We start from the raw sequence: 17,001 nt of genomic DNA, 5'->3' as shown, positions 1-17,001 counted from the left end.
TAAATGGGAAGAAATGAAATATTTATTAGTGTCAGCTGGAGCTGAGTCCTGATCAGAGATGATTATTTGTAGACTGGATATACTGATTATTATAGAACGAAAGAAATAGCGAAAAAATTGGTCCAAGGTGTCGTCTTAAAATGTTTTTCTGCAAATATATTGTTTATAATTTATTTCTATGAAGACTTTTAAAGTTCCACATTTCTCAAAGCAGTTTTTAAGATCGAGTGACTAAGAGTGAGCCGTACTGTGTGTTTTTAAAAGAAATAACACAAAGAAATATTGTATACTCTGAATTTTTCAGATAAAGTGAAGCATAATGAAGTTTGAAGAAATGAAGTTTAACAAAGTAAACTCAGATTTAGCTGCTACTCGATGCACTAATTAAACTTTAAGTAAAGCAGCGATTGTTCCCATTAGTTATTCTGTCATTTCTGTGTCAGACCTGCTGTATATAAACATGTGGCTAACAGAAAATAGGCTAAAAGAACTGTAGTCGTCTGCAGCCTCTCCAGCAGCTCACCAACTGATACTGTGGAGTCTCCTCTTACTCTGTCTGACTGTCTGGAGACTAAAGCACCAGCTGAACATAAGCGGTGGATGTTGTCCCTGCAGGTCTGACCGTGACTTTGCAGCTGCTGAGTGCAGCTCTGTGTCCTGATGCCTGATGAGCTGTGAACTCCATTAGTGAAAGTGACTGGTAAGCACGACACAGTCGGTCTCAGCTCATCATGGGATCCTTTTATTGATTAGGGTTCAATCGATAACACGGCTGTCAAGGTCAGGATGCGTTAGCAACACCGTGGCATCACTGTTGAAAAGATCCAGACTATGATATTTCAAACTACTTAGAATTAAATTCCTGTGAAATTAATCATTGTATATTAAATGTTTTTAGCCACACTGTCATGTTGACCAGTCATCCCACCAGCTGAGACAATTAGTCGATTTACCGATTATTGAATCAACAGAAAAATAATAATGCAACTATTTTGATAATCGACTAATCTTTTTTATATCTGTACCTGCTTTCTATCACAGTAAACTCTCCCTTTTTTCCACTATTTTTTTTCATCTACTAAACAAATTTTGATCCTCTGATTTTTCAACTAGCGCTACCATCAGGTCAAAATGATCATTTCCTGATACTTTATGACCAAACACCTACAAAAGCCTCAGCTGTCTTTGTGTTCAGTGCTAATTAGCAAATGTTAGCATGCTACCTTGCTGTATTAAGTTGGTGAACGTAGTAAACATTATACCTGCTAAACATCAGCATGTTAAAGGTTAAGTTCTGTTTTTCTCACCGTCAGTCTTGCGGTTCTTCCTGACTTCCTGTCTGTGGCTCTCAGCTCTGAATTCATTGTTTCCTACTGAAGACGTAAATCTTTAAAAACACATCACGCATGTATAGTTCCTGTTGGATGAGTTCATTGTTGGTTTGGGATTCAATAACAAGATGAAGGATACATAATGGATCAGCTGTGTTGGTATCATCATGATTTTTACCTTCACTTTTACCAGCCACTCTCTCCTCAGTCAGAGAAGCTGCAGCTCTGCACAGTGATCATCCTCTAGTAGTCTCATATCCATCAAACAAATGAATGTTGTTTGCTTTACACCTGGAGTGTCATTCATTCATTCATTCACTCATTCAAATGGACTCTCTGGCTCGTAGCCAAAGACTGAAAGCTTCAGTGTTCATGGTGAGACAGGAAGTTACCCGTGTCGTTCGAGGTCAGCTGACTCATCAAAGTGTTTCTCTCATCTAAAACACACACACACACATTCATCTGACATAATGATGTTGCAGTTTAAATCTCTTGTGCATCAGCCGAAGGCAATAAAATCAAATTGGATTATTGATGACACATGAACCTTTAAAGATGCCTCCTGCTGGGAAATCAAGAAATAGAAGACGTCATGAAACATTTGATCTGAGAGAAAAATATAAAAGGACTGGGACCACTGGGATTCATCAAATATGAAAGTATTTAATTGCAGCTCAGTGTCTTTTTGTTTGGTGTGTTACTGTATTGTGTTTGTGCAGCAGCTAGTTCAAGTCAAGAAGTGACATACAGTAAGTGATTGCACTTCCACTGTCGGTGGTCACATGCTGACACTTTGACCTCATTCCCCTTTTACCTCCAGCCTACATGTTCAATAGGAAATGGACACCACATTTTCCCAACGTGGCTCAAAGCAACCTTTCACCTCGTCCATTTTTACACTCGTGTTCAAAAACTTGTACAGATACGGACCAGTAAACAAGCTGGACAATTATCACACACTTTTGTTGACTTCATCCACATCAGATCAGACCAGGATAATAATTTGACAGTGTTATGGTTTCCTTGAATTCCTTACTGACTGTAGACTTGTTTTCTCTCTTCTGGATCACATACAGTGCTCTCTATGGTCATGTCTGTACCATGAAATCAGTGTTGGAGAAACATCACAGTGCTTAGTTTAACAAATGGAAGCAGTGCAGTTAATGTCATGTTTCCTCAACAGGCTTGAGATTCACTGATATGTGTTAAATCTAATCGTTACACACATGCTGCACATGATCGATTCAGAGACTTGGATGTGACCTTTTTCAAGTTATTCTGGTTCATTTTTTGTTTTTCATGGTTCTGTTTTGAGACTGAATGTTTCATATGAGTTCAGCTTCCTGAATCCAGCCACCATGAACCATCAGTGTCAGAGCTGTGAGAGGAAGTGTTGTGGAAACCTGTCAGACAGGTGCTGATGATGGATTCATGAGGACAGACAGACTCTCAGCTGAATAATATATATCCATTATTTCCTCTCTTTCTGAGCCACAATGTCTTTGTTATAGTTACTGAGTAAAAGCAGATTTACGCCATTCATCCACACCCTGATTTAATGATGTTGTAGCTCACTTTAGCTGGAGAGAACAGGGTAGAAACAGAGACCAGAGGCCGAGATGTGGAGAGACAGTTCCCAGATCATCCTGTCGTGACCTCGTTCATCAGGCTTTAATCCTCCTGTGTCCTTGGTATCACAGCAGTGAGTCAGCAACACACACATTCACTGGAGGAAAACATGGCTGCAGCATCTATATAGTCATCATGACTAGGTATTTGGTGGTATATTTTAAAACCTGGAATTTGGTTCTAATGAATTCAGAAACCTGTTAGTTTACTGTAACTGGCATCTGTCAGGTAACTATCAGGTGACTGTCACTTAGCTACCAGGTTACTGTCACGTTACTGTCAGGTAACTGTCACTTATCTGTCGAGTAACTGTTTAACTGTCAGCTGTCACTTAACAATCAGGTAACTGTCACTCAACTGTCAGGTAAAGGACAGTTAACTGATTGGCTAGTTTTTTGCTATGGTGAACTAGAGGCAGGTCTTGGTCTCAGTTGTTATATTGAAGGTCGTGACTGGAGGCATTGAGGGTCGTGATGAGTCTCTCTGCTGCTGTCTCTCGGCCTGTGGCTGTGACACAGCAGTGGGGAAGTTGTGAGTCAGCTTAATGCAGTGACTTTTATGGGGAAACACTTATTTAGTTTAGCTTCCTCTTTAAAGTCAGTGTGTGGTGGGAAAATGTTGAATAAATGTAAGCCTTGGTTTAGAGATGAGGCGTCATGCTGCTGGGTTTGTGCACAGTTTTCTTTATGTCAGTGGCAAATATATCTGTGACTCGATAATATCAGTAGTTATGTGTGTCTGACCTCAGCATCATGTTCCCGCTCAAGGGGTTTTTTCTATAATCTCCCCTCAGGACGTGCAGATGATCATTTTAAAAGAATCCAGTCATAATGTTTTGACTTTTCTGCTTCTCTCACATTGAAATCACAAGTTGTTCAGCTGCGTTTTGCCTCCTGTGTTTGAGAGAACACACGTCAGCTGTTTTAATTTAGACTTCGACAGAAGCTTGTGATGTTCAGGTTAGTTTAGGGTACGGTGGCCTTCAGGGGACAAATGACTGAGGTTGTTTTTTATTTTGTTCTTACAGAGTCTGTGCCATGTGCTCAGACTGCAGGGTGTGTTCTGGTTTTAGTTTCTGGCCTGATGAGAAAATGGAAAGGTTGCTGAGTAGACTGATCAGTTTGTTTTTTTTAATTATATAATTACAATTAATAATATAATAAAACAAGTTTTTTATAGTGAAGTGTCACTGTGGCCTCATTTACTCCTGCTCAAAGAGAAGCTAAAGTTACTCCACCCAAAATTTGCCTTTTTAGTATCAAACACTCTCACACCCCCATCGACCTGAAACAGGCCTGCCTTGTTTTTTCCTGCCTCAGGGCTTATATCCTGTCTCACCTGTGTGTGTGTGTGTGTGTGTGTGTGTGTGTGTGTGTGTGTGTGTGTGTGTGTGTGTGTGTGTGTGTGTGTGTGTGTGTGTGTGTGTGTGTGTGCGCGTGTGTGCGTGTGTGTGTGCGTGTGTGTCTGTTTCAGTGTGGCTACACACAGTCAGGATGTAATGGGTGTGTCTGATCGCTGTCTGTCATTTTTTTGCAGGAACAGCTGATTGTTTTTTATGAGGGGTGTGGCGTGTATGTGTTTGTTGTGTGTGTGTGTGTGGGAGAGAGAGAGGTAGAGACAGTGGTGGTTAATGTGTTATCTCCACGCTAACCTTTGTCAGCACACACACACACACACACACACACACACACACACATGCCTGAACACAGCCTGCAGTGTTGAAGCTGCAGATCAGTCCAGCTGCCACGTGTTCCAGCTGTTAATCACAGTTTAAGTCAGAGCTGCTGCTCCACTCTGAACTGTAATTGATTTTTCTGTAGAGGCTTCTTTCTACGTGTGTGTTAAAAATCTCTCAACAACCACAACCAGGTTCATCTTCAGTCTTCAGGAGAATCGTTTTGTCTGTTGTCTAAAAAGTCCAACAAACAGAATAAACATGAACGTAGACTGATTAATCATTTAGTCTCTTAAATGTCAGAAGGTCTGGGCGCCATCAAACTACAAAAGAACAGTCCAATATATGTCGAATATAAAGATATTTAATTTACTATGATTTAAACACTCACATTAAAGTTAAAACCAGCCAATATTTCAATTTTCTTGATAAATGACCTAAATGATAATGATTTATTTAAATTGTTGATGATTCATTTTCTCTGTATTGCTTCATTGCACATTAAACTTTCTCTAAAACACACTAGTTATGTCTGTTAACCTGTAAAGTGAGATTTTAAAGTTTTTTTTAAATATTGAACAAAGCAGAAAAGAAAACCCAAATAATGATCAGATGTGATGTTAAATGTATGAGATATGTTAAAATAATCATTGATCGATGTTAACATCAGTCTCCATCTTTTTCTCCCTCCAGCTCGTCTTGCTCATTGTCTCCATGGTGAAGTGGGCGGGGTCTGATGTCAGCCCCTCCTCTCGTCGACCCTCCTGCCATGCCCACCATGGTTTCTAGACTTCCCAAGTTCAGCTCGCGTCCTAAACCTGCCACACTCTCCAACGACGCTCAGACAGGTCCGACTGCTACCGCGAACGCCGCCGCCTTCACCGGCGCCGCTGCAACCAGCACCCGCCTCACCAATGGCTTCTACCATCACCCCGGCCCGGCAGGGGTCAACAGCGGTCTAACTGCGCCCCCCTCCTCTGTTAAGCAGAATGGGTTCATCAGAGTGCCGACCTCCATGAAATGCAGGAAAGAAAATGGGGCGATGGAGGAGGGAGGGGCTGATGCAGAGAGGGAGTGGAGAAGAGGAAAAGGCGGGAATGTTGGACAGAATCACCCCAGTAACAACATCCATCAGTATTATTCCCAAAGGCAACACGTATCACCAGTGGTGTTGCAGGGTGACCCCAAAAAAATGACCACATCCTCTGCAGGAAAAGGGCGTGGTCTTGGCCTGCCTGGGACATCATCATCATTGCCCTCGCCACAGTCCAGCCCCAGAACACTTCCTGTTTGTAAAAGTGGATCTGTGGGTTCCAAACCGAGCCAGACTGTGTCCAGGCCGACCAACGGCACAAAGCAGACCCTGAACGGTCTTCCTGGATCCAAACCCCGGAGTGGAACCAATGGGTATCTAAGACAGCCTCAGGGTTTTGCTCGTCCTGGCGGTTCTAGGCCAGGTTCTGGTCCTGGGTCTCGATCTGGTTCCCCCCTCCAAAAGAAACAGCCAGCCAGCCGCTCACAGTCTAGTGACAACCTTGGATCCACTGCATCCGTCCAGCTCACCGAAAGCGACCGGCTTCGGTCACGTAGCCTCACCCAGGTCCGACAGCAGCCCTCCCCCTCCCCTGCCCTTACATCCACCTCCACCTCCACCTCCTCCCTTGCCCGCTCCCCCACCGCCACCCGCTCCTACTCCATCAACAGGGCCGCTGAGCGAAGCCTCAAAGAGCTAACAGCTTCCTCCGCTCAGGCTCCACCCAGAGGCAGCTCAGCAAAATCACCTGTTCCCAGCCAGACTCTGGAGGGCAGACGTGGAGGAGTCAAAGTTCAAAGTGCTGTTGCTTCTGGTAGGTCAGGGGTCAGCATCCCTTCACTCCTACCCCCCTCTGCCTTAAAGAAACCCCTCCTGCCCAGCCTTGGCCCCGCCTCCAAGCCCAGTGGCATCAGCTATAAGCTGTCACGCCCGTCACTCATGAAGCAGTCCCGCCCCCTCCGGGTGACCACAGACGGTGTGTCCAGAGGTGACCAGGAAGTGAAGCAGGCACTGAGAGGGCGGAGGAACTCACTAGAGATTCCTTCTACCACAGAAAACAGCCCAGGTACGAGATTATCATCAAAGTCCTGTCTGAAGTTAAGACCAATGATCTCACTGTTTTTGTTTTTAATGATCTCATCTGAACAGATTTTCAGTTTCGTACCTTCAACCATCCAAATCATGATGAATTTCTCCTCTCAACTAATCTCATCCCATCTCTTTCTTCTCAGTTCCTCTATCTCATTTTATATCATAAAATCTCCCCATTGTCATGTTTTATCCCTCATATCTCGTCATGTTTCATTTTCTTTTTCATCTCAAATAACTTATCATTCCCCACATTTAATTTCACCCTCTCTTTCCTTAACTTCCTCTGTGTAGTTATTTTAAACCTCATAAAATCTCACATATCTCATATATCTCCTTTTTCATTTGAAACCTCATATTAAATCTCTAATCTCTCATCTCTCATTGCATTTAATCTCATCCTATCTCGTCCCTTTACTTCTGTCACTTCTTATAATTCATAAAATCTGCATTGTCATATTTTATCCCTAATGTATTATTACTTATGTCATCCTTTATATCATATTTCAAATCTTTCATCAGTTTATCTCATCTTATCTCACCCTCCTCTTTCCTTCCATCATCGTTCTCATCAGTTCTATAGTTAATGTTATATTTTATCTCTCCAGTGTCCTCAGATAATCTCTTATATTTAATTCCATTTTAATCAAACATATTTCAACTGAAAGATCACATGTCGTCTTATTTTATCTCTTCTCATCTTCTCTTCTTCTTGTATCCCATCAAATCACATTGATAATGTGTCACTCAATTCCCATCATATCTCTTATTTCATTTATGTCTTTCAATTCCCCCCCCCCCCATTATCAGAGAGCACCCCAGAGGCTCCAGAGCCAATATCTCGGGCAGAGGTGTCGATTGTTGGGGAGACACTGGAGGACATGTCCCTGTCTTCAACCTCCTCTCTGGATAGGAACGACACCAGTCAAGAGTATATGGATGACTTTGACAACCTCGGTAAAAACGAAAAGAAAGACAGACAGATACTTCACTGTTGTCCATTCTAATTTATAATCAATCACTCCTGTATGTGATCACTGGAAACCACTGACACCCCTTGTGTTTGTAGGAAGCGGAGGAGTCGGCATTATGCTGCTCTCCACCAAAAATGATGAAGACGACTCAGGGCTCGACCAATCATGTGCCAGGTTTGATGATGACAAGGTGGCCATCAACGGTGTCATCAAGGCAACAGGACTATGTTTCCTGGACGACGGTATGGACTGGACCGGCATGAGACTAAGTGGTGAGTTTTTTTTTTTTTAATATATATATATATGTGTGTGTATTATATATATTTATATATATATATATATATATATATATATATATATATATATATATATATATATATATATAAATATTCAATGAACAAGTTTTTAAAGACGTCTGTTTCTCTCCAGGCGATCGAGGGGAACATCGTCTGACCCAGCTCTCACGCCGGAGACAGTCCAGTCAGCCAGATTATCATGACCAGGTACCGTAACAATCAATCAATCAATGAACAGATTGACAGAAAAGCTCTGTATCTGTGCGCTTACAACTGTCACCATCTGTAATCTGTTCACTGTGAAGCTAATTAGATTTCCATTCTTCACTGGTTCATTCCAACATAGATTAGTGCCACATAAATTTCGCTTGCTAACTTGTTACAATGCAATTATGTCATTAAAATGATGTAATATCACAGATACAAATGATGTGTCATGTGTCATGATACTTGACTCACAGGTTATAGGTGCAGCAGTTACCGTTGGTTTCTCTGACCTCACCCAGAGATACTTAGAACATAGTGACAAATCAGTCCCATTTTTAACAGGGTGAAAGCTTCTGACAGCTTCTAACATCCTGCCATTTTTATTTCCTCCACTTCTGACAGACTCATGTTTTTGTTTGTTAGCTTTCAAAGTGTCTCGTTGTCAGTCAAACTTTATTTGCACAGATAAATGCATTTTCTATAGATGACTGATAAATAATAAAATGATAAAAACCAATAAAACACGACGAAATGCATCAAAAAGAAGAAATAAAACAGATTTTAACGAGTGAAAACCTTTAAAAAAGATGAAGCACTCAAGTTCATGTTTAAACACAACAACACTTTCAGCTGCAGTGAGTATTCACTACTATAAACTCCTCTCTTACTCTAATATTCTCTGGCTTTTGCCTCTGCAGGGTGGGTCGTCCCTGGATCTGTCCCCCTCCGACAGCTGTGGGTCTGGGGGAACCTACATGTGGGACGAGGAGGGTCTGGAACCACTGGGGGGTGCCGTCACGACCGCTTCCATCACCACCAACGGCAACACCACCCACCACATCGGGAGCTTCGACTCGGACCTCAACAGCATCGTAAGGCCCGAGTCTGAGACATGAGAATTTGGTGCAGTGATTTAATGTGATTTAACTAAGTGGTAACAGCATACAAAGAACTGAGATTTTGTCATTTTATTAAATTTGAAATGATTGTTTGATTGGTATAATATCATGTATAAAGTTTATTTAATCAGGTCTCCAACAAGAAAACTTCGTAATCAAACGACCAGCACACAAAGCACAGATACACAAAGAACCAGTAAAAACAAAGACAAAATTCATAAAAACTTCAGATAATAAAGCTTTTAGAGTTTGCAGTTAATCCCATTTAAAAGGAGCAAAGAACCTGAAAGTAGTTCTGCTGAGATCAGTTGTTATTAAGAACTTTCCTTGGTTTTTCTTGGTGAAACACACTGAACAGAAAAGAGACAAAGTGAGTATTTAATATTCCAGCAGCGTCAGCTCCGTCCTGCCTCTCTCCTCTATATGAGGCCGTTTTTTTTTTTTTTGGCCTCAGAAACCACAGACCAAAAAACCGGGTCAGGGCTGTCTCGTGGTTGGCAAGTGGCCGCCAGTGAGCCGGGTAAAAAGAACGAGCTGAACGCGGAAACGGGCAGAAACAGGCCGTCGCTGATGAAGTGAAATGTCAGAGCGTTGCTGCCGGTCACAGTTGGCAATCGTTGCACATTTCTGGAACTAGTCTGAACTTGAGGACTCTGAGAGGAGCTCAGACCTCAGACCTCCTCCAGCTCTGCACAGATCTGTAACTATCACAGCTGCTGCTTCTACAACCATCTGATTGTCCAACACTTGAATTTAAAAGACTTCATCACCACAGCAGAGGAAATCAAGTCGGTTCTGAGCCTAGTTCTGCTGAATCACATCTCATTCTCGACACTTCCAGTCCTAACTGAATCCATGTTCTGATCCCTGTCATGTTATGTAAGTACAAAAAGCAGAAATAACCAAAAGGTGTTAAAGTCCTCACTTTCTTTTAAATCAGAGATCAGACCTGCTCCTGGTCTCAGAGGTTCTTCATCTTTAAATCATCAGCTTCTACGTGTTCAAATCTGGCTTCATTAGGACTTTTGAGGTCTGAATGAAATCCTCTGGCTCCCTCTGGTGTCTGTGCTGTGAATTACAGCTGCCACTTTAACACGTCAGCCTTTAATGTTCAATGTGCTGTATGAAGGTGACCCAGCTCGAGGGTTTTTACTCTTTTATCACATGACTTTCAGTAATTAAACTAAAAATACAGATGGCAAATCAAGACATGACATTGTTGTATTTTATAAACAATATGTTTTTTGTGTTGCTGGTGATGCAAGAAACAAGAACATGCAAGAATTCAAATTTCACAAACCCCAACATTTTAGCAGTCAAAATAATATCAGACTATTACAGTTATTTTTAAAGTAAGTTTGTTTACAAAGCACATTTCAAGAGCGGATGTTGAAAATATCATTATAATATATTATTAAATAAGTATAAAATAAATAACATACTACAAATTAAACTAAAACAAAGTCTAAACAAGTGGATCCAGTCGATACACATACAGAGAGCTGATAAATCAGTGCAGGTTTTTAAGTTTATTTAATCAACATCTCACTAATTAGTTATCAGTCAGAGCTTTAATTGTTTTCAGCGGATAGTAGTTCAGTAGCATCTGCACAAACCACCGCTACAAGCACTCCTCCTGTCTCCTCTTCAGTACTGTTAATACACCTCCTGAATAATGCTGAGTGGTCGTTAATGAGCTCCCTGTCTTTATGTGCCCTTTGTGTTAATGAGCTGTGGGTCTTCAAGAGTGATTGACCCTAATGAGGCTCGGGGCCTTAATGATCTGAAGACATTAACGAGTTCTGAGCTGATGTTTGGAGTCTAAATATTCATGACACCTGATCGTCTTTTGAGTTTGTCGACCCCGAGATTCTGAAGATTCAGAGTTTGTTGGGTGCAACAAAAAATGACCAGCAGGGGTCAGTGTTGCCCTAAGGACAGGTCTGTGTGTGTGTGTGTGTGTGTGTGCGTGTGTGTGTGCGCGTGTGTGTGCGTGTGCCCTTAGGGCTGAAACCGCTAACAACACACTCTCACAAAATAAACAGTTGGTTCTCGGGTCAAACAGCATGAAATCAGTGGAAGGCTTGTTTGTGTGTGTGTGTGTGTGTGTGTTTGTGTGGCTTCCATACATGACTAAAACATTGATTAATGAATTAGCAGAAAAAGAGGAAAAACATTCATAAATAAAATTTTTTCATTTCAAAAATCAGAAGCTTTGCAAATGAAGATTATGATGAAATATCTGACCCTGATCCCAGTCTGAGTCCTTTAATATCAGATATCTGCCAATATTGAGTCTGATCCTACACTTAAAGTATAAGTACTTCAATGTTGATTAAATATTTATCTGACACGTTGACATAACAGCTACTGAATCTGAGAGGTCCAGCTTCATAAATATTAATGTTTATTAGCTTAAATCAGTGTTGCAAGTTTAGCTGGATAAGGGGACTCCTGAAACTGACGTGACGTGATCCACAAGAGAGAAGAGGTCTCACTCTGGCGTTTTTGACTGACTGTACAGTGGTGTCACAGAGTAGAGCTTCTTCCTTTTAAAAAAAAAAAAACAGCTTTGGCTGAGTTCAAACACACAAACCAACAACAGATGAGTTTAATGTTCTGTCGTCAAGTTACTGACGGATCGTGATTGTGGCTAAAACGAATAAATGTCAAAATCAGGTGCCGGACTTCCCAGATTCACACTGCTAGGACATGAGAATGGAGGATGAAGAGGTTAAGGCGAATAAGAAAGGGCAGGGAAAAGAGAGAGGAGGACCAGAAGAGAGGTTTGTAAGAGAAAAGCAGAATCAAAGTTTGGTGGAGAGGAGGTGAGGGGAAAACAAGAAAAGAGTTGGGAGAAAGATGAGATAGAGAATAGGGTGGAAGGACAGAAGGGGAAGAGAAAAGGCATTAATTAAAGGGGAGGAAAGCAAAGAAAGGGAAAAGGGAGAAAAAGAAGGAGAGAAGATAAGAGGAGAGGAGGAAAGTAGGAGAAAAGGGAGATGAGGACAGAAGAAGGGAAGGATGAAAAATAAAGGAGGAAGAGAGAGATAGGAGAGGAGGAGAGAGCAGAAAGAGGAGATTAGGAGGTAATGTGTTGATGTGGATGGCTGCTCCCAGCCACCGGGGACAGGCAGGAGTTTCTGCAGGGGTGTGTGTGTGTGTGTGTGTGTGTGTGTGTGTGTGTGCGCGTGTGTGTGCGCGTGTGTGTGTGTGTGTGTGTGTGTGTGTGTGTGTGTGTGTCAGTTACTCAGGGTGAACGTTTGGTTTCCTCTCAGGTCACTGTGCTGTGACTAAGCTTCCAGAGGCAGAAAACATCGAAACACACTTGTGTGTTTTTGTGTGTGTGTATGGAGACAAACTCTTCGTCTCTTCCTCATCTTCGTTTGCACAAAACAAACTCTCTGTCAAGCTAAAGTTTGTTTTTAATAATGAACTGAATTATTTTGAATTGTGTTCCAGATACAAGCTACAGTTCTAATCCAAATCCCATGATCAGATCCAGACCAACAGTGTGTCGGTCCGTCTCTCAACACTTCCCTCCTCTATCTGTGGCCCATTGGTTCCTACTGAAGATGTGAATTTTAAAATATATAGTTTCTGTCTTTATGACATCTGTTACTAAATGGAAATAAGTTGAAGAAAGTTTAAGTTTACCGTTTGCAAAGTAAAAGAAAAAAAACATTTCAGCCAATATTACAATAAAATCATTTTAGCCACAGTCTCCAAAAACAAATAAGTGGTAGTTTTTGTATATCTTGCTTCAAAATCCATCGTAATTGAACCATCAGCTCTGCTTCATAGCACAAACCTACAAAACCTCAGACTACCATTGACCTCCTCACAATAATGGGAAGGTCTTTTAGTCTTTTGTCAGCATCTAGTTGAAGTTCACTCCATCATAGTTGTTTTGGTGTTTTTTTTTTTTTTTTTACAGAAAAGAAAAAGAAATAATTTGGGTTTTCATTTTTATTCCTTTGTGTCTGTGTGTTTGTTCAAGGATGTTATTTTGTGCGAGGTCGAACAGAGCTGTGCATGTATGTCTGTCTCACAGTGTGGTTCAGTTGAGCAGCTAAAATATGTGGTTCAGGTACAGGGAACAATTGTGTTGAGCTGCTAAAATATTTCTTATTTTTCCTGACAACAAAAAGTGAAAATGCTCATTCAGTACAAAAATTCTACTGTATATTTGTCATTTTGGAGTGTTGTTCAAATGATCATTATAATATCCTGCATATGGTGAGTAGGTCAACTTACAAACTAAACAAGATGTTTCAGTCTCAGCAGTGTTGGTGCTGACAATTTATTTTCTAATTAATATTCAGTTGATGAAAATGTCTGAATGAAAATGAAAAGTCTTTTTTTTTTTTTTTTTTTACCTGTACATATAAACATAGCAAAGTTGGGAAATATACAATGCAGCAGATAAACGACCATGTATCTGTGTCTTTGTGTCTCTTTCAGGACATCTTGAACAACCTGGACTCCTGTGATCTGGAAGATGATGATCTAATGCTGGATGTAGACTTTGCAGAAGACGCCTCGCTGCACAGCGGTATGTTACAGCCTCACATAAAGTAAAATTATGGGTCCCAGCAAGTTTTTTAGTTTGTTGTTAGCACCACACACTACAGTATAATCCCCTTTCAACGGCCTGAATCTGGCTCATATACAGCATGATTAGCAGTTACCTAACTTTGGTTTTGAGAAAATGAACTGGATTTTTACAGCAGGAACTTCTGAAACGACTCCTCTCTGGATGTTTAGCTTATGAAATGGTTGAAATGATTTTGTTCAGTTGAATTAACACTCCCATGTCGGAGCTAAAACGGTTAAGTTCAAGCTAACAGTCAGTATAGGCACTAAGATATTTAAGATGAGTTTAGCTAACCAGCCAATTTAGGAGCTAAAACAGTTTAGTTCAAGCTAGCTAACAGTCAGTATAGGAACTTAGTTATTTAAGTTTAGTTTAGCAAACTGGCCAGATAAGGAGCTAAAGTTGTGCGATTCAGGTTAGTTCACAATTCAGTTTGTTTTTGTTTGTTTTTTTAATAAGGTTTCAATTAAGGAGCTTAAACATTTTGGTTCAGCTTAGCTAATGCTTCTGTTTAGCATGCTGAAAAGCTAACAGTCCAACTAGCAATCACTATAGGAACTAAAATTGTTTTGGTTCAGTTTAGCTAACATTTCCTTTAGATTAGCAGCTTAAACAGTTCAGTTAAGCTAACAGTCCAGTCTAGGAGCTAAACCAGCTTTGTTTAGGTTGGTAAATGTGAACAGCTAGCTAACAGTAGAGGTGTACTCACTGTACACCTGCAAGAAAACAACATTTCTGTTCTCTGCACAGAGGACATTATATAGTGCTTATGGTCCTTTTTAGCTTTTTGGTACTCCAGATAAATGTTTTCTTTTCTACATTAAAAAAAAAACCCTGTTTGACCATGCTGCTGATCTGAACTCTGCAGATGGAGATGGGATGTCCCACATGGCTCAGTGGAGGATGAGACAGCTCTGCTGGGGGACACAGGATGTCCATAATGACAATGAAAGGTGAGGGAAGGTGCTTTTTGCTTGTTCTGAATCAAACTGCAGAGTTGTGGTTATTTTCAGTCTTGTTGGGGTTTTGATAAAGAAACTTCTGCTCAAAAATATTATAAGTAAGTTTGCATTTGAAATATATATAGAAATATTCAGATTATCTTACTTACTTTACTTTTGCCAGAAGACACTTAGGAGACTTTTGCTAGTTTTCTGGCATCTTCCTAATTATACTGTTGTAGTGCTGCCAACAGTTCAACTGATGGTGGCAAAAGGAAAGGTCAATGGGTCTGCCAAGATCAACAGTTTTCTTTTTGTTAGTTGCATGAATGTTTTCAGCGAATACAGCTTATTCACCCACTGAGGGCTCAGGGTCAGAAAGGGTCGTTTCAAAGTTGAGAAGTTGGAGATGGTCGTGGATGCACCAAATCAATAGGTTTCTTTCTCTTTATAGAGAGTAAAATATATATACACATATATACATAGAATATGTGCAGCCATATTTGTCCAATTAACAAGTCAACTGAATGGGTCCAGAGGGCACTTCGCAGGGCTACTGAACTCAGTGTCTGGAGCAGATTTGGTGTAAATCTGCAGATTTTTGTGGGGTCAAATGATCAGGAGGAGGTGATGTCATAATGTCTGCTCCTTGGAGGAGGGAAAAATAGGGAAAGTTGGCGCTTTGAGCTAAATAGTTCTATGTGAAATATGAGATTTGAGGGGGAACAATTTTGCTGCATTTTTACAGTTTTAATGATTCTGTGACTCACTAAAACAAACTCTGAAGAACAGTAATTGTGGTGCATGGTCAACTGTAAACCAACTGCACTGCATATGCTTTCAGTACAATACAAGAGAGACAACCATTTTTTGTCCTAAGCTGACGAGCACCTTTAGCATCCGAACCAAATTTCACGTGAAATTTGTCCAAAATTACAAAGGCTATAAAGAACTGTTTATATTGGTGTGTTCCCAGTCAAACGTCCCATGCTCATAGAAATGTCAGACGTGAGCATTAGCAGTTTACAAAATGTTCAGGGCTATCATAAAATGCTGCTAATTTAAGAAGCCTCAAGTCACCTGAGGCAGTTAATAAAATCACTGCCTATGTTTGCTGCGGTTAATGTGGCAGTAGACTCATATTTTTGAAATAAAATTGAAATATATTGATACACTTTAATTAACATATATACTGACTGGTCTGGGAGGGACAGATACACACCACTAATGGCAGGACTTTCCAGACAATTCTGGGTCATGAAGCAGAATTGTTGCAGCAGGGCAGGGAGAGAGAGGAATAAAAGAAATGGCTGAATTTATATCACTCTGGTAGCTGATGTTGAACATGATCACTGTGCATCATGTTTACAAGCTTTTCTATCGTCCCCTCAGTGACTTCCAGTGTTACAAGCTAACTGAGGATCCTGGGAATAAGAGGACAGACACGATCAGGGACAGTGACCTGATTCTGGACCTTTGTCCTTCAAGGTGATTCAGCACAAAACAGTATCAGTATCACTGTGCACTAAAACCAGAGCCCACAGGTTACTAGATTAGTACTTGAAGTTATTTTGCATGTGTGATCATCCCTGTCGCAGATTGAAATAATATTAATTTCTAATCCCTGGTAGTTCATTGACAGTCAGCCTTGGTTTTATATTATTTTCAGTTGCCAGCCTCTTGTGTAGCTTGATAATTTTCTCGTACTGAGTTTATTCAGTGGAATATTAAAGCTTATGCAGAAATATGTGAGATTTATAAACGCTGAACCACATTTTTATATTTTTTTTTTTTTTTTGACAAAAGCCATTTAGATTTACAGTATTTTATGCTTGTTCCTGAACACAGCAGGCTGAGGAGCACTTACTGGATGTTGATGAGTTATAATTGTTAACATCTTCTGTCCATCCCTTTTTCCGTTCAGGTCTCCTGGTAGTCCTGGTTTGGGTCTGGATGTGGAGGAACTGGCTGAGGACTGCTCTGCGGTGCGATCACAGCTGGAGTACCTGCAGAAGCTACTGCTGCAGGTGAGAGGGCAGGAAGATGAGCACCAAAACTGCATTTACTGTGAAAATCAGAATTCAAAGACATGTTGCTCCTTTGTTTTTCGTGATCGTGCAACTTGCTCCAACTCCATAGGGGGCAGCATTTCACCTCTTCACCCCTGTCCAGTTAATCATGTTGTTGTTTTCCTCATGTTCCTTATAAATTATTATTTATATGTGCATTTATTGTTGATAGCACTGAAACAAATTATGAGTACATGTAATACAAACCAGTATGTTTTTATTTACCTATAAAAATATGAAGGCAAGGGGATACTGCATGAC

General features: G+C 40.7%; 1 protein-coding gene across 6 annotated transcripts in view; it reads left to right on the top strand.

The window, feature by feature from the left end:
• ccser2b (coiled-coil serine-rich protein 2b) overlaps nucleotides 1-17,001 on the top strand; it is a 52,921-nt gene that overhangs the window by 12,035 nt on the left and 23,885 nt on the right. For 5 of the 6 annotated variants that reach the window (XM_056365690.1, XM_056365694.1, XM_056365692.1 and 2 more), the window contains exons 2-10: nucleotides 5,329-6,734; nucleotides 7,568-7,714; nucleotides 7,827-8,003; nucleotides 8,161-8,234; nucleotides 8,933-9,106; nucleotides 13,598-13,688; nucleotides 14,599-14,683; nucleotides 16,064-16,159; nucleotides 16,596-16,698. In XM_056365690.1, the coding sequence (XP_056221665.1) occupies nucleotides 5,372-6,734; nucleotides 7,568-7,714; nucleotides 7,827-8,003; nucleotides 8,161-8,234; nucleotides 8,933-9,106; nucleotides 13,598-13,688; nucleotides 14,599-14,683; nucleotides 16,064-16,159; nucleotides 16,596-16,698 (2,310 nt within the window). In that variant the 5' untranslated portion in view covers nucleotides 5,329-5,371. The remainder of the gene's footprint in view (nucleotides 1-5,328; nucleotides 6,735-7,567; nucleotides 7,715-7,826; nucleotides 8,004-8,160; nucleotides 8,235-8,932; nucleotides 9,107-13,597; nucleotides 13,689-14,598; nucleotides 14,684-16,063; nucleotides 16,160-16,595; nucleotides 16,699-17,001) is intronic. The other variant, XM_056365691.1, reaches the window with a different exon arrangement.

This window comes from Seriola aureovittata, chromosome 21 (assembly GCF_021018895.1).
Source record: "Seriola aureovittata isolate HTS-2021-v1 ecotype China chromosome 21, ASM2101889v1, whole genome shotgun sequence".
Taxonomy (NCBI): Eukaryota; Metazoa; Chordata; class Actinopteri; order Carangiformes; family Carangidae; genus Seriola; species Seriola aureovittata.
This window is presented reverse-complemented; position numbering and strand designations above follow the sequence as displayed.